Here is a 17,149-nt window from a genome sequence, read left to right on the forward strand (position 1 = left end):
TAGCACTTAGCACAGTTCCTGGCACTTAACCTTAGATTTAGCTCCATATTTTATAATCCCAAGAACTTTCTGAATTCTGATTCCATCTAGTGTATTATTTACCCCTCCCAGATTGTCTTCCACAAATTACAAAAACATGTCATCAATAGATATGTGTTTAACACGACACCCTAAATAATACACCCAGAGAGATCTCTAGGGACATCCACTAGAGATCATCTTCCAAACTGACACTGTATCATTAGTGTCTACTCTTTAGGTGCAGACATTCAGCTACTTCTGAATTCATCAAAATCAGCAAAGCTAGAATTAAAGAGCTACCCACATCTGCAAAATGAGCTAGAAAAAAGATATCTATTTTTGGTAGTATTCAATGTAAACAACCACAGACTATTATTAAACAGATGGACAGATTACTAACTATGAAAAGTACTTGTTTCAAACCCTGCCTTTGACACCTATTAACTGTAAGATTGGGGCAAGTTACTTTACCACCTTGGGCCTCCATTTCCTCAACTATAAAGAGCCTGGATGCAAACAAACAGACTTCAGTGGGCCCATAATTCTGAAGAAAAGAAAAATTACACCTTTGTTTTCACTAATATGTAACTGAAATGTAGAAGTTTCTTCAACTGTAAATTAAAAACAAGCTATACTATTCTGAGGAGCCCAGAGGCTTAATTAGGCTGCTTAAGGGGTACAAGATACAAAAAAGGTTAGGAACCCCTGGAATAGATGGTCACTGGGGCCTAGCTCCAGGGACCCTACAGCTATGCATCTGCTATGTGCATCTTCAGCAAATTTCCTCAAAAGACAAAAGTGGGAAAATATAATATGTATACGTATAAGTATATAAGATGTACACTTATAAGTACATGTTACGTAGGAGGATGAAAAACTTTTGTTAACTGAAAACTTTTTCTTAAAAACCATACAAATATATCCAAATCAGAATAAGGTCAAGGCCTGCAATAATAATAATAATAGTGGCAATTATGTAACAGTTTCAAAGCAAATTACTTTGTCAATATTTTATTCAAATCTCATAATAACAAAGTAAACACCATTATTCCCTAGTTCGCAGATCAGGAAATTAAGGTTTAAAGAAGTTAAATGACTTGCCAACAAGTACAAAATCAATGTTAAGAAGATTCCAAGTCCAGTACTTTTTCTATCATTCTCTGCTAATGTTCTATTACAGTAGCTCTGAAAGAAACAAGGTAAGTAAAATTTTTAGGATGTATAGCTTTAAATACTATACTTCCTCAGGTTACTGAGGACATACAAAGGTAGTGAGCTTTACTGCTACACTACTAATACAGTAAAGAGCAGAAATATTTTTTGAAGGCTGATAATTTTTTTAAACCTATTTTAACAGTCTAAACACACAAATATGTTTATTATGCTGGCTAAATACAAGCACTATTTCTGCATGTGGAGGCTTCCTGGTCAGTGCTTTACAGAGTACTGAGACTTAAAAGTTGGAAAGGACCTTGGAAATGTTCCAAGACCAACCCCTCATTTTACAGATGAGAAAACTATTAACTAAAGCTAAGTGTTTGCCCAGGGTCCCACAAGTGGTAAATGGTAAAGCCAAGAATCTATCTAGGGTCTTCTTCCTCCAAATTCATCATTCTTAGGATTACACTGTATTTCAGTTTGCTAAACCTTCACATGATTACTCAGCTCACCAAAAAAGAAAGTCAGTTTTTCTTCTAGATTAGCAAATTCTTCACAGTAGTGATTATTTATGTGAAATTACTCAAACTATTTTGTCTCTATCTTTTCAGGCACAGGAATAACAAAACACATACACAAATAGCTATCAACCAATTTAGATATAGCTAGGCAGAGTACTGGTCTCAGAATATGGTCTCAGACACTTATACTTAATTTCACTTAGCCCTAGTTTCCTCATCTGTGAAAGGAGGATAAGAGTTTACCACTGGGCTGCTGTCAAACTCAAATGAAAATGACAAATGTAAAGCACTACCACCTCCCTAAATTATTGGAGGGAAGAGACAGGGAGGACAATGGACACAGTCCCCATGCATTGAATGGTAGGGTCCTTAACTGTGGAAAAAATAAATTTGATTCCAATCCTAGAGTAGATCCTCAGATCTAGGATAGCTAGATGGTACAGTAGATGGACTACTGGACCTGGAGTCAGGAAGACACCATTCAAATCCGGCATGGGACATTTACTAGTTTTGTAACTCCAGGCAAGTCACTTAATTTCTGCCTCAGCTTCCTCATCTGTAAAACAAGGATAATAACAGCACCTACCTCCCAGGGTTGTTGTGGTGTTTTAATGAGATATTTGTAAAGTTCCTTGTAGACAATAAAGATCTATATAAGAGCTCACTATTATTATTTTGATGCCACTCCTAGTGCTTTTAACCATTAAGATATTCAGATCACCTGGTTACATCTGGAAGCCACTGTGCAGTCAGGCTGGGCCACTCTAGGGCATGGGTCATCACTAAGTCATAGAGAAAAGGAGTATTTTTTTTCCATATTTTATACTCCTCGTTGATCACTCGTTCTTCTACAGCATCATCAAAGGCTGCTAAAAAAATAAAATAAACGGAGTTAACCTCCAGATGTGAGTACTTTGAAAAATGAAACATGGCACACATTTCTTTCCTCAGGCAGCTTGTGAGGGACAGGAGTATCCAGCCCCTTGTACAAGGTGTTAATCCTCCAAATCTTCCCCCTTTCCCATTTGTGTGGGACTGTAAAGAACTTCAGGGCTCATTTCATAGGTTTAATGGCTGGAAAAAGCTTTTTGGAGATTGAATTCAGCCCCTTCCTTTTTCAAATGAGTAAACAGGGGCTAACAAGAAAAAAATGGGACCGAGCCAGTCGAAGGTGACAAATCTTACTGCGTGCTTAATACAAAGAACGCACTAAAGGTGCAAAGGTTAAAAAAAATACCCATCCTTCAGAAACATTCCCGGAGGGTGAGCGGATGTAACACAAATAGATAAGGAATGGGATTCTCCAGTCAGAAAGAGTGCTAAGAGCGAGGGCGAGCACGTCAAGGTCCACTTTACTGGAGTTCTTCCAAGCTTCCCCCGGGAGACAGGACGCGCGAGGAGCCCTGCGAAGTCCAGAACTCCGGGACGCCCAGCGGGGGGGAGCGCTCCAGGCAGGAGCCGGGGCCGAGCTCGGGGCCGAGCGGAGGGGTCGGCGAGGCTCCACCGGGGACAGCGTCCGCAAAGGCCGGGCTGGACCACGAGGGACTTCAGCGTCCGCGAGGGTTTCGTCCTCCATCCCGTGCCCACTGGGGAGCCCGCTGGGGGCACGGGCAAGCCCAAACTCGCCATCACACCCGGGCTTCAGGCGGATTGTTCAGGAGGCGGGCACGGATGCTGGAGAAAGCCCCCAAGTCTCATCCTCCAGCTCTCCAAGTGAAGCCACCTGTCCAAGGTCACTCAGCCGGCGTAGCAGCGCCGTCGGTCGGCAGGACTTGGGTTCCGATTCCGCCTTGGCTACTCGCTACCCCGCGAACTTGGGCAAGTCCCGCGCCCTCGTGCGGCCTCAGTTTCCCCAGATGTAAGAAGCGGGGGATGGAATCCCCAACTTGGCAGAGCTCGCCGCCGCGCACCCCTCCCCCCAGCCCCAGGGGGCCTCCTTCCTGGGGACGGACACGTAGACCAGGCGGAGAGGCCTGCGGGAGGATCGCAGTCCCGGGACACCGGGAAGAGCGGGAGGCCGCGGGTGGGGAGGGCTCCTCTCACATCCCTCCCTTCGCGGTCTGGGAGGGCCTATTCGGGCGGCCGGGAAGGCCCCCTCCTCCGCGCTCGGCCCCCTTCCCTCCCCCTGCTCTCCTCACCTTCCTTGTCGGCCATGGTGGGCGAAGAAGCTGACGGACTGAATGACGGGCGCAGGGGCCGGGGACTCCCGGGGTCGCAGCACCGCGAAGGGGGGGGGGGTGAGGGTGAAGGGGTGGGGGTGGGGAGGGCTCGACGGCGCTCGCTCAGAGCGCGCGGCCTCTATTGTTTCCTGCCGCCCCTGCGTGTGGCCCGAGTCGCGCACCTTCGCGCCAACGGCGGCCAATCGGAACAGGCTCAGGCGAAAGGAGGGGGGCGAAAGGGGAGGAGGGCGCCACGGCGGTGGCCAATTGGAAGGCGCGTCGCCACCGCGAGCCGGCCTCGGCCTCGAGGTCTACCCCTCCCCCCAAGGTTTGGCACCGCCTCCTCCTCTCCCCGCGCGGTCGGGTTGCCGAGATTAGCGAGCGCGCGCAGCCCAGCCGCCCGGGAAAACGGTTGGTGGTCACGTGAGCGGGGCGGGAGGGGGAGGGGAAAGCTGGAAAACGGGGGAAGGCTCGAAGCTCCCCTGGGAGGCGGCCATTTTCCAAAGTCAGGCTCCATTAAGGCTCACCCGAGGTTCTGGCTTTGACCTCCTTCGACGGGAGAGTCCCAGGACCCCCCTCCATTGAGGCGAGAGGGAACTTGGGACCCTTTACGGAGGGTAGCCCAGCTTCTTTCCTCGGGGGCGAACGCACCGTCACCTAGACCTACAGTAGTGTAAGGGCTGGGGGGGAGGGGGGAGCCAATTTAGCCCCCGACTGTCTCCCTGTCAGCTCCTCCCACTACGTGATAAGGCCTAGGGTCAGCGACCGTAGCGGAGGATGGCTAAAACTGAGGCCTGGCCCTTTAAGGGCACGCGTCGCGGGGCGGGGACTCCGGGCGGAAGCTGCGCCGGCGAAGGGCGGAAGCGGAGCCTTGGCGGAGTAAGTCATGGCTCAGGAAGGGGAAGACGTGAGGGACTACAACCTGAATGAAGCGCAAAAGGCGATCAAGGCCAAGTACCCCCCGGCCACCCGGAAATACGAATGTGAGTGCTCTTCCTCTCAGATTTGGGGCGGCCTTCTACCTAGGGTGGAGAAGGGGCGCTCTCGAGGCGTGAGACGGCCGCAGTGGCAGTCCTTGCCCCGCGCCACTAATGGACCTTGGGCTCCCTCGTCTTACCGCGCCCCATTTTGCAGAGGTGTAGCCTGAGATGGAGAGCCCAGAGTCCCACCGAGAAGATGCCCAGGGCACACACTCCACAGGGCCCCTGGCCGGTTTCCTGCTCGCGTCCCTCCCGGGTCTGAGCCGCAGCGTCCTTTTCTGTAAAAGACTAGATCACAGGATCGCAGATTTAGAGTCGGAGGGCATTTAGTCCAGTCTCATTTCACAGAATCCTCCCACCCATTGAGAAGGCAAGCTGTGTGATGCCCATTATGTGGATGAAGGCATGCAAAATATGGGTCTATATTGGCCATGTGTTACGGAGTATGTTAAATATAAATGTGTGCGCTATATGCGTTTAAAGTTCTTAGGGTTTTGGGGTAAGAGTCACGGGATTATAGATTTACAATTAGAAGGGATCTCAAAGGTCATTGGTCTAGGCTTTCATTTTACAGATGAGAACATGGTTCCAGAGAGGTTAAGTGACTTGCCTAAGGTCAAACTGGTATTAGAAACTCAGCAGAGTTTGGAATTTGAACTCAGGTCTTATAACTCCAAGTGGGATGTTCTTTCCATTGGTTCACACTACTATAGTAAAGTAGGAGAAGCTGCTGAGTAAATTTAAAGGCAGGCAATAAGTATTTAGGGTCCTTTGTAGTGGATAAAAAAATGAGTTCATAAATATTTTAGTGGCCACTCTATACAAAGGATTATACTAGGTATTTTTCCCTTAAAGAATTTATGGTCTAGTTGGGAATCCAGAACTAGTATGCATGGAAGAATTAGAGAGCATTATAATAATATGTTAATTGAGCATTAAAATTGTAGGTTGCTACAGGAGTTCAGCAAAGAGGGAGATAAGGGAAGATGAGTTAGGGAAGTTGGCTTGGAATTGGTGGAATATACACTAGGCTGGATAGCTTTTGAGTAGGCAAGAGGAGAAGAGAGACAGCATATGATTGAGAGTAAGGAGATGAGGAGGGCATATCTGTGCAATAAGTGTGGAAACAAATGGTTGATCCCTTTTGGGGGAGTGATAGGAAATAGGTAGGGAAGAGTCTTGAAAGCCAGGTAAAGGAGTTTGGATGGAAAGTGTGAAATACAGTTCATGTACTATTCAACCTAGTGCAAGTCACATTCTGTGAGTTTCCTTTCTCCCAATATTTTTAAATGGGTGAAATCTGGTTAAAGTAAACCTCTAGGGCAGTCTTGCTGAGGAGAGGGCATAAAAGTCCAGTTGTGGTTGTTATGTAGCTGTGTCCAACTCTTCGTGACCCCATTTGGGGTTTTCTTGGCAAACATAATGGAGTGGTTTGCCATTTCCTTCTTCAGCTTATTTTATAGATGAGGAACTGAGACAAACAGGGTTAAATGACTTGCCCAGGGTCACACAGCTAGTAAGTGTTTGAGGCCTTATTTGAACTCATGAAAATGAATCTTCCAGATCCTAAGCCCAGTGCTCTATCCACTGCACTACTAAATAGTCCAATAACTATATACAACCTAATGTGTATGGAAGAAGAATGAGGGGAGTGTTGTCCAGTGTCTTGTCTTTTCCAGCATGATTGTATATAGATGAACATCTCTGTTATTTCTTTAACTTTAGCTGGGTCTCTGTCAGCCAATCAGTAAACATTTATATGTGCTAGGCACTCTCCTAAGCACTGAGGTTACAAAGAAAGGCCAAAGACAGTTTCCACACTCTAGGTACTTACAATCTAATGAATAATCCAGTCCTGAAGCCTAGTGGAAAATAATGAGATGACTTAATGGAGGATCTGGTAGGAGATCTCCAAAGTCCACCCTCCACCATCTCAATTAGAGGAAGGTAGGGGCCCCAGGGAAAAGGGGTATAGAAGAGGTGTGAGTTTCAGAGTTGATTTGGTATCTTCTTTCAGAAGGATGAGCTTCTGGAGATCATGAAATCAGGAGTGTGTGTGGGGGGGAATAACGAGATGGCTACCCTCCTTAAATGAAGGATCTAGGAGGTGCTCTGGCCCTATTTTGTCTCCTCGTCTTCTCATTAGAGCGCTCCTTATTCTTAAGTGGAATGATTATCCACCTTGGTCCTCATTTATTTTAGGATGCCTTAAAAATCCTAGTTTCTGTTTGAGGTGCTGTTTTTGGTTCAAAGTAAGTTGTAGTGTAAAGAACTATTAATTACTCATAAATATTACTCATTCATTATTTCATTTCATCAATAATATTTATTGACTCCTTAAAAAATTTGTATTTTATCCTATGGACAATAAGGAACCATTGAATAGTTTTCTTAAAATATCATTTTTCAAAAGCAGTCTAGCAGTGAATTAATGGTAGGATAATTTAGAAGGAGGGTAATATCAGAGGCAGGAAGATTAAGTTACTATAATAATCTGGATAGTGATTATAAATCACATTTACATATGCCAGATATTATATATTATGTAATGTAGATATAGTATAATGTATATTACTTTATAACACTTTGAGGTTTCTAAAAGATAAAGTAAGAGGAACTAGCTGATGACAGTGAGAATGGAAAGGAGGAATAGATGTGAAGGGTGTTACGGACTTGAACCTCAGAACAGCCCAGTGAAATGGAGAAGGTATTATTCTCATTTTTAAAGATAAAGAAACTGAACCACAAAAGAGTTAAATAGCAACCAAATTTATACAGGTAGTTAAGTGGCAGAACTGAGACTAGAAATGAAGTCTTTTAATTACTAGTCTTGTGTTCTTTCAGTCACACTATGCTGTCTTCCCTAGTATTATGAAAATAGTAGCAAAAATTATTCTTATCCCTTCCTCTAATTATAACCATTAAGCTGTGTTACAGATATATGAAAATATTTATTTCATTGCTACTTGAGTGTTTTGTCTGTGAGCAGAACTCTTTAGATACAATAGAAATTGTATAGTATACCATACAGTGTGTGTATGTGTATGCATGCTATAAGTACCATATAAAATGTGGTTTTGAGTGCTTTTATGAAGCTTATAAAACATAAGATCTGGTTTCTACTCATGAGAAATTTTTATTCTCTAGTATTCTAGCTGCCTGAAAAAGCAAAATTTAGAGAAAGTTTTTCGTTTGTTTTCCATGGTTATATTGTAATTCCTTGAATGATATTGTACTCAGAAGACAGTAGTATTTAATAATTTAATTTTTAGTAAAAACTTAATTTTCCTCATTGGGGGAAAGTCAACTCGGGTACACTTTCCTGTGTTTTTGTTGTTTAATGATGAACGGAAACCACTTGGTTAGATATATTTTTCTTTTTAAGAAATAGCAATTTCTTAGATATTCTCCAGATCACTTTGAAATCAGAGATCCTGTTATTTCCTTTAGGAATTGTCAAGTTAGTTTAGTTACAAGTTTGACTTGTTAAATCTAATGATATCAATTTTAAATTGGACCTATAATTTCATCAGTGTACAGACCTCTGGGTAAGGAACTTCCTTTATCGTTGCAGAGTGGTACCTTCCCAGCAATTTATAGTTTAAACAGTTGCCTGGGGAAGTGAGTTTAATGACTTGCCCCAGGTTATATGTGGCAGAGGCAGAAACTTAAACCTATCCAAGTCTCCTTGATTCCGAGGCCAACTCTCATCCATTATACTGTGCTGCCTGATACAGCTACTGAATATCATATAACCAGATAGATTTAAATCTTTAAAAATAACTGTACAAATTGATAACAGGGTATGAAATATATATAGTATTCTGTTAGCCTTTATCAGAGTTTAGCATTTTTGTAATAATGAGCTAGGTGTAATTTTTGTATCTTATGTGAACATCAGATTTAGGATCTCATTACTATTTTTCCCTCCTCTAGATCTGGATCACACAGCTGATGTACAGTGAGTATTGCTGGAATTTGAAGGCATAAAATCACTACATATATTCCTTTAAAAATCTGTACTTAAATTGAGACTGAAAGGGAGGTGCTGTATACTGCTCCTTTCATCCTTATTTCTCCTACTTAATTTAATTTCTCTGGAATAAGAAAGTGGTGGTTTCAAATCACTCACTGTCAGTTAGTCTTTTTGTGCTTATACTAGTTTGCTATCCCTTTGCCCTGAAGTGATTCTTTTGCAGGAGTGACTTGATCCCATCTCCATAGGTTACATGCTTGGGGAGACACATTGGAAGAAGCATTTGAGCAATGTGCAATGGCCATGTTTGGTTACATGACAGACACAGGGACTGTGGAGCCACTCCAGACAGTGGAGGTGGAAGCTGAAGGTAAAAATGCCCTTTTCTTATAAAAGAAAGGCATCTGAATTTGAATTAAATGTAATGACCAATTTTGGTTTCAGAGCCCAGGTGATAACACATTTCCCTCTTCTAGAGAGAGAGTGGGAGGCTGTGAGTATAGAAGATGCATGTGCTGTTAGACATGGCTGCTCTTTCAGTTATGCTTGGTGATTTTTGTTTCAAGGGAGTGTTCTATGAGTTGTGGAAAGGAAAGGAATAAGTATTTATTAAGCACCTACTATGTGCCAGGCACTATGCTAAGCTCTTCACTTGGATCTTCAAAACAACCCTTTGAAGAAAAAATAAAAAATAAAAAAAAAAATAAAAAAAAAAACAACCCTTTGAGGTAGGTACTGTTATGATTCCCATTTTTCAGTTGAGGAAACTGAGGCAGACAGCAGTTAAGTACTTCCTTAGGATCCTACAGCTTGGAAGTGTGTATCTGAAACCAGATTTGAACTCAGGTCTTCGTGACTCCTAGCCCAGCACTAAATATTCACTTTGTCTCCAGTTGCCTTATATGCTCACTTGGGCGAGCATATTTGGAAGGACCTGTGTGGTAAAAAAAAAAAAAAAATGAGAAGTTCCATTGAACTCTTCTTTTCCATATAGTTTTCTTCTAGGTATAAGTGCATTCTCCAAAGAGCTAGTTGCTATAAATGTGCAACATTTCATATATTACTGAATGTGTTAGAAAGCTTGACAGTATAAGCAAAAAAAAAAAAAGCTGATTAGCAAAACCTCCTCTTGCTCTCACATTACATATGCAGCTATGTAGTTTGTTTCTGATTTTTATTCAAGTTAGAAAATGTTAGGGCTCTTACAGTAGGCTTCCTGTTATCCATTCATTGACCCATAAATCATGTATTAAGTACACACACTTTGCTAGGGGCTGGAGTGAGAAAAAGATAATTAAGACATGGTTCTTAACCTCATGAAATTTATAATGTAGCAAAGATGATGACCCCTATATCAGTGTGCAGTACTGTGTGATAAATATGCAATAGGCAAAATGAAAAATACAAGGATAAGATAAGTACAAACTTTGCTAGGAAAGATCATTTCTGAGTCTGAGAAACAGCAAATTGATAACCCTTTGTGGTTTGACTTTTCAGGACATGACCTGCAGTCTCTTCTCTTTCACTTTTTGGATGAGTGGCTTTATAAATTTAGTGCCGATGAATTCTTCATACCTCGGGTAAGCAATGATTTTCTCTATTACTGAACAGAAGGGTTTTCTGTCCACTGCACAGAATCTTAGAGCTGGAGTTACCTCAGAAGCCTTACCATCCAATCTATATCGGAACAAGAGTCCCCTCTACACCCTCACAAACATTTGTGGTCATCCAGCCTTGGTCAAAGTGCCTCCAGGGAAGGAGGAACCTACATCTCCCAAGGCTGCCCATTTCACTTCTAGCTTAAGGCGGTCTCTGCATTTGTTACTCACTGCAGATTCGGCTGTCTAATATTTCTTTAGAACACATGACATCATAATAACCATTCAAATACTTGATGATAGCTATCCGTTCCCTGAATCTTCTCTTCTTCCAGCTAAACACCTCCAATTCCTTTAGCTAATCACCACAAATCCCACCTTTGGTGGGTACTCTCTTGTTTATCAAAAATCTTCCTAAGATATGATACCTAGAACTGAATCCCAACTCCAGATACGTTCTGACCAGTATAGCAATGACTGTGATCTCCCTAATCCTGGGCACTGGGCTTCTCGGTGCTGCCTAAGATTACATTAGCTTCATGGCTGCCATATTGTACTGTTGACTCATTTCAAGATTATTTAAAGTTGAAGTAATCGAGACCATGTGTATAAGTGTGTAAAAAGAGAAATCATCCTAATTTTTTTACTGAAACATAATTAGTTTACCCTAGTTACTTAACGTTTGAATCTCCTTCACTTGAGGGAAGGGTTCTTATGACCCTGATCACTTTTTATCTAGAACTGTTGGTATTGGGTAATGCAACCAAACCTTTTATTATTACACACAAAGCTAGTTTTTCTTCTTCTACTCTTCTTAGGAAGTGAAAGTACTATCTATTGACCAAAGAAACTTCAAATTACGCTCAATTGGGTAAGTAATGGGTTTTTCAAACCTGTTTTTATTTTGCTTGCTCTCTTGTTCTTATAACACCTTACTTCAATATATCTCTGACCTCTCCTTTAGCTGGGGAGCCATTCTTTATAATAAGAACAGAAAAGGAAGAGAAAGAAAAAAGCAATTCAGCAAAACAAGCCAAATCTAGTGTTATAAGCAGCATTCTATATCTGTTGAAAAGAAGGGGAGAAGTATATTCACATATCTCTTCTTTGAAGCCAAGCTTAGGTCAATCAACAAGCATTTATTAAATGCCTACTATTGTGCTAAGTGGTGGGGATACAAAGAAAGGCAGTAGATAGTTCCTATTCTCGAGGAATTCACAGTCTGAGGGGGAGACAGTATACAATCAGGTATATATAAACAAATTACAGACAGGCTGAAATGGAAGTAATTGAGAGAGAAGGCACTAGCGTGAAGAGTAGTCCAGAAAAATTTCTTGTAGCAGATAGGATTTTAACTGAGTCTTCACATAAGCCAGAAAGTAGTATATGGAGTGAGGAGGTGGAAGATCTCTTGAAATAATTAGCCAGGAAGCCAATGCCACTGAATGGAAAAGTATATGGGGGTGAGTAAGATGTATAAAATCTGGAAAGGTAGGAGAGGGCAAGGTATAAAGCATGTTGAACATCAAATAGGATCTTATATTTAGTCTTGGCAGTGATGGGGAGCCACAAGAGATTACTGAATAGGGAGGTGATATGGTCAGGCTACTTAGGAAGATGAATTTGATGACTGAGTAAACTAGAGGGCCTGGAGCTGTGATTATATTAGTTTAGGGAATTCCTGGATGATAAAATTCTGCCAAAGCAGATCATACTTGCTCTGCAGCTGATAGTCTTAGAAAGTACTTGTGGTACTTAGAAATCAAGGGACTTGCTCTGGGTGATGCAAGTCTTCCTGTCCCAGGGCCAGCTCTTCTCCACAATGCCAGACTCTCTCAAGGAGGCAAGTGCAGTACAGTTACACAGTATAGAACCTCTCTTAAAGGATGAATCAAGAAAGTAAGTATAGATGTCAGTTTTGTATAATTTTGGAAGTGATAAAATAGAAATTCTGTCCAGACCTTAGCTATACATTCACTAGCCTAACCTCCTGATTATGCATGTAATTGCTAGTAGGTATTTATTCCCCTTTCTCTTGAAATCTCGTTAAGGAGATATGTGTGTGTTAAAACAGCACTGTCAATTACCTTCTATATGTAGAATCCTAAACTACACACTGTGTTTTAAGGAGTGCCTATCAGCCTGGCATAAAAGAACTATTTGACCAAAGTGCCTAAAAAACGAAGACAGTGGACCTTTCAAAATAAAATTCTTCATGAAACCGTTTTTTTTTTCCTGTGTGTCTAGTTATTGAAATTTCAGATCACCGTTATTCCTAGTGCCAAGTTTCCTCATCTATAATACCTCCCAGAGTTATAGTGAGGATTAAATGAAATAATATTTGCTAAAACATTTATCATAGTACTTGGAACCTAGTGGGTGCTGTATAAATTCCTATTCCCTCCCTCATCCTCTACCTCTGACACATACTAGTTACATCACCCTGAGCAAGTCACTCAACCTCTCTGTGCTCATTTTTCTCATCTGTGTAGCACCTATCTCATGGGGTTGCTGTGAAGATTAGATAATTATGAAATAATTTAATTTCAGTGATTATGTAGTATGTGTAAAAGGCTTTGCAAACCTTAAAGTACCATAAAATTTTTAACTATTTTATAATACCCAAATCCAATAGAAATTCCTAAAATTGTGCAATATTTAACTGTATCTTTATTTTTCTTAAGGTGGGGAGAAGAGTTTTCTTTGACCAAGCATCCTCAGGTATGTGAAAATTCAGAAGCCTTAAACATTTTTTACCCAAAGCGAGAGAGGCATGATATAATTTTCCTTCCTAATACTATGTCAAAAATTTTGAATGAAGAATTTTACCTTATTAGCTGTCATGAACAAGTCATATTCACAGGACACCTGAGTAGACAGATCTTCCCAGAATTTACATGACATGCCTGGAGGTAAATGACTAATGTGTCTGAAGCATATTGTTAATGTTAAAGTCTTGTAGAGGTGTCAGTTATTAGAAGCCTCTTGGCTGAGTGAGCCACAGTAAGTCAGGCAACCTTGGGGTCCCCAGGCAGCTCTGAGTAAGTTCATAAGCTGCAGAGCATTTGCTGAGCTGCATATTTTTAGAGGAAAATCATAGGTATGGACCAAAAAGGATATTGCCTTGCAGTTTTTATTAGAATGATAGCATTTTAACCATATGCCAAGTGTTGTTTCCTGAGGCCAAGCCATGTGGTAGAGGGTACCAGCTCTGCGGTCTGGGTTTCGACCTGGGTTCAAATTCTCCCTCTGATGTTTAAAACTACCTTTATGACTAGAACCAAATCACTTAGCATACTCCAACTCCCCCAGGCCTGGGGTCTCCGCATCTGTAAAATGAGAGGGTTGCACTAGATGATCCAACCTGTAGTTGGAGCTATAGTCCAATGATCCTATGCTTTTTCTAAATGACAAAAATAGGCTCATGAAGGCCAGAGATGACAGCCAGAGCAGTTGGGCACCGCTCCTACCACACTTTGGGCTCACGATGAATGGCTACTCTGTGACCTGACTGTCTGACAATCAGCTGCCATTAGATCTAGTAGTAAAAGTGAAGGTTTGATGAGCAACAGAGAGGTAATAAAAATGGAGATAATAATAATAGCATTCATATGCCACTTAAAGGTTGCAAAGTGCCTTACACAAGAACCCTGGGGCTTAGGCGCTGTTATGATCCCTGTTTTGCACATGAGGAAACTGAAGCTGGAGGAGATTAAGTAACTTGACCAGGGTCACACAGCTAGTACGTATCTGGGTATGAACTAAAATCTTCCTGACTCTAAGTTTAGCACTCTATCTAGTGCACCACCTAGCTTCAAAAAGGTAGTGGAAGCAGGTGAGGAGGTGAGAAGAACATAGCAGCATAAATTTTTAGTCTTTATGCCATGTTGTGTCCAGGGTTTATGATTACATTTACTGTCTTCATTTCAATTTTATTTTAATTTTTCTGTCTCAATCACCGTTTTAGGGGACTGAAGTCAAGGCAATAACATATTCAGCAATGCAAGTCTATGATAAGGAAAAGCCAGAAGTTTTTGTGATTATTGACATTTAAAACACAACAAAAGGACTTCTAAGAAGAACTGTTATTTCTTTTCTCTTAGGGGAAAACACAGTGATTGACCTAAAAAAGGAGAGAAAGAAAGAGGACAAATGTGGATAACTAGCCTTCTTATAAGAAACTGAAAATTTGAGGCACAGATGTGTTCTGTCCTCTCTCTAGTCAAACTTGGAGAAAAAAATTCAGGTGGCAGAGTATGTTTCTTCATTTACGAATTCTTGTCTAAAGTAGCAAGAAATTTAATCTTCCCTACCCCTTCTGTTGCTGTTGAACCAACAAAAGCCCTATGGGTTTTTCGACATTTTCCATTTTTGAAAATGGGTCATTGAGAAGATAAGTTTCACTACATTATGCTTTTTATCCAATTTGCTAAGATAATTTTAAATTAGATGTATGAAACAGCTAAGTGATAGGCTGCTGTGAGGTTCTGTGTTTCTTGTAACCCATCTGGATTCATTTTTAAATAAATGGTTATGATTGCACTATACAAAGGATTTTTTCTTTGAAAAATTCACTGAAACATTTTGACTCCTTCCCTGCCTTTTTTAAATTGTTTCCTTACAAATGACTGTAAGATATGATGGCTTCCTGATATTTTAATTTCAAAATGCACATTGGCATACTGTTAAAGACTGGAAAGTTTAAGTGTGTGTTTGTTTTAATTAACAGTGCAGCCCTCTTCTGATAAGGGTTCAGATGGCCAGGAAACCTACTCTCAGTGCAGCCCTTTGCCATGAGATGAGAATTGGAATTGATGTTTCCATCAAAAAGAATGACCCTTGTTGCTTTCCTTTCCAGTGAAGCTACTTCTGTCAGATTTTCAACTTAACTCTATAAAGGATTTTGATTGCAGCATCTCTCCTAGAGATGAAAGCTTTAGTTTGCTGTTTATATACTTATTTTAAAATGGCCAGTGGGTACTGCCATAACTTATTTCCACATCTTCTGAGATTTACCTGAAAGGAAGATTTTGGCCATGTAAAGAAGGATATCTTTATGGAACAGTAGCATTGTCCTTTTGTGACTTAGCAGAAGGCGGAGTTAATGACTGGAGCCAAGAGCCTGCTGATTGGAAAAAAATGTGATCTGCAAAAATGAGCTCGTATTCTTATATACACAGGCTAACCAATTTACATTAGCGCTGAGTAGTGCTTGACAAACATGACGTTTTGTTAACCCAAATGACAATTTTCCTGTTGTAAGTTTGTATATTTTCAAACAAAACTGTCAAAAAGAGCTTCCCTAATCTTTCTTGTAATTTGTCATATTTTAAATAAAAGATTTCTGTTCTATAACCTGAGGACATGAAGAAAACTGGATTATTAATTTCCTTTGGGCTTTGCATTGGTTTCTGCAAATAATATGCTTAACATTTGAAGGAATGATTTTTCCATCATTTCCTTTGAGTGGCAGTCAATCAAAACCCTAAAAGCAGGGGAGGAGGGAGAGCACTAGACAGAAGATTTGAATTCCAATCCCAGTCCTGCCACCTCCTGAATTGTCCTCAAGCCAGGCAGTAAATCTTTCTAAAGCTGTTTTTTTCATCTGTAAAAAGAGGGATTATTAAACTACATCTAAGGCCTCTTCTTACTCTTAACAATCAACAAGCAGTTATTAAGTACCAACTATGTGCCAGGTACTCTTAGGTGCAAGGGATACAAAAACAAAAAGAAAATGAAACAATCCTTGCCTTGGAGATCACATTCTGTCAGGTGATATGCAGCTCTAAAAACATACAGAGTAAATTCTGTATAATTTTGGTGAGGAAGAGTTTGGTTTTAGTTCTGGTTTGTTTCATCTCTGACAGTTTTACTCACAACTTCGTTAACATTTAGAGAATTAAGAAAAGGATTTGTGAAGAAGGTATAGCAAGAACAAATAGTATAATAATCCCCCCAAAATGGGGTCACATTTTGCAGACACAAGGTCTCTAGGGAGGAGAGATAACAAGGTATGCATGCAGAAGACATTGTGGTCAAGGTTAAATACAACTCCTAGTCACCGCAAATCCTTTATCCCTTCATGGAGTCCAAGGGCATGTGTCCATCACTGGCCACTTCCATTCCAGTTTCCACTGCTACTGCCTCCAATAGATTCTGCTACTCATTTTGTTTTCCAGTGGAACCTCTGATAGATCTCCTGAATTTAGTCATTCTTTTAAGATCAGGAAAGGAACACAAAAAGAGGAGCCATGGACAAATAAGCCAAGTGGGAGATGAGTATCTCTCCCAACCTGGCAGTTTACAGCAGTGCTTGCTTCACTGGCAGACAGGAAAAGAGATCATGGGGTCATCCTTTTTGATGGAAACTTCAGTTCCAAATTCTCATCTCACAACAAGAGTCCTCCATGACAAAGGGCTAGAAGCAGGCCTCTCTCCATCTTTGCAACTTACGTAGTCATTTGGCCTGGAACCAGACAGAGAATATGTGAAAATCTTCAAGGTCCTTATTGGCAAGCCTTCCCCAGCACCACCATTACACAAAGAAGCTCAGAAGGAGCTAAATAAGGTGGTTCCCCTGGAGTATGTAGATTATATCCCAGAGAAAGAGGTCCTCTTAATTCAGGCAGAGGAAACCACAAGTCTGGGGCCATGGTATGATGTGGTAGTGACGGGGTGTTCAGTTGTCTGAGTGCCTGTTGGGAGTTCTCTGCCAAAACTAGAGCTGTTACTTTTT

The 17,149-nt window shown here is 41.3% G+C and overlaps 2 protein-coding genes across 13 annotated transcripts in view; one reads left to right on the plus strand and one right to left on the minus strand.

Moving 5' to 3' along the window:
- RBBP4 (RB binding protein 4, chromatin remodeling factor) overlaps window positions 1-4,499 on the minus strand; it is a 24,059-nt gene extending 19,560 nt beyond the window's left edge. Inside the window, exons 1-2 of one of the 4 annotated variants that reach the window (XM_072609816.1) lie at window positions 4,387-4,499; window positions 2,422-2,569 (exon numbers count right to left, since the gene is read on the minus strand). In XM_072609816.1, the coding sequence (XP_072465917.1) occupies window positions 2,422-2,569; window positions 4,387-4,441 (203 nt within the window). In that variant the 5' untranslated portion in view covers window positions 4,442-4,499. Of the gene's footprint in view, window positions 1-2,421; window positions 2,570-3,838; window positions 4,187-4,386 lie in introns of those variants that run through there. The other 3 variants (XM_072609817.1, XM_072609818.1, XM_072609819.1) reach the window with 3 other exon arrangements.
- On the plus strand, window positions 3,172-15,787 carry ZBTB8OS (zinc finger and BTB domain containing 8 opposite strand). Of its 9 annotated transcripts, none has more exons than XM_072609823.1 (7): window positions 3,172-3,558; window positions 8,776-8,800; window positions 9,064-9,185; window positions 10,313-10,395; window positions 11,232-11,284; window positions 13,098-13,134; window positions 15,143-15,787. In XM_072609823.1, the coding sequence occupies exons 1-7, from the start codon at window positions 3,372-3,374 to the stop codon at window positions 15,272-15,274; spliced, it is 639 nt and encodes a 212-aa protein (XP_072465924.1). In that variant the 5' UTR covers window positions 3,172-3,371; the 3' UTR covers window positions 15,275-15,787. The 9 variants fall into 9 exon arrangements, with proteins under 9 accessions (XP_072465924.1, XP_072465927.1, XP_072465925.1 ...); XM_072609824.1 differs by lacking the exon at window positions 15,143-15,787 and adding an exon at window positions 14,381-14,964 and having other exon boundaries at window positions 3,201-3,558; XM_072609827.1 differs by lacking the exon at window positions 15,143-15,787 and adding an exon at window positions 14,517-14,964 and having other exon boundaries at window positions 3,205-3,558.
- Window positions 15,788-17,149: the final 1,362 nt, after the last annotated feature.

The sequence above is a fragment of the Notamacropus eugenii genome, chromosome 5 (genome assembly GCF_028372415.1).
Source record: "Notamacropus eugenii isolate mMacEug1 chromosome 5, mMacEug1.pri_v2, whole genome shotgun sequence".
Taxonomy (NCBI): Eukaryota; Metazoa; Chordata; class Mammalia; order Diprotodontia; family Macropodidae; genus Notamacropus; species Notamacropus eugenii.

Excerpts from the sequence above, each read along its gene's own strand:
- ZBTB8OS (XM_072609823.1), top strand. The coding sequence starts at position 3,372 with ATGCTGGAGAAAGCCCCCAAGTCTCATCCTCCAGCTCTCCAAGTGAAG. Across the intron at positions 10,396-11,231 it reads ATGAATTCTTCATACCTCGG|GAAGTGAAAGTACTATCTAT; the intron begins GTAAGCAATGAT and ends TACTCTTCTTAG. Across the intron at positions 13,135-15,142 it reads CTTTGACCAAGCATCCTCAG|TGCAGCCCTCTTCTGATAAG; the intron begins GTATGTGAAAAT and ends TTTAATTAACAG.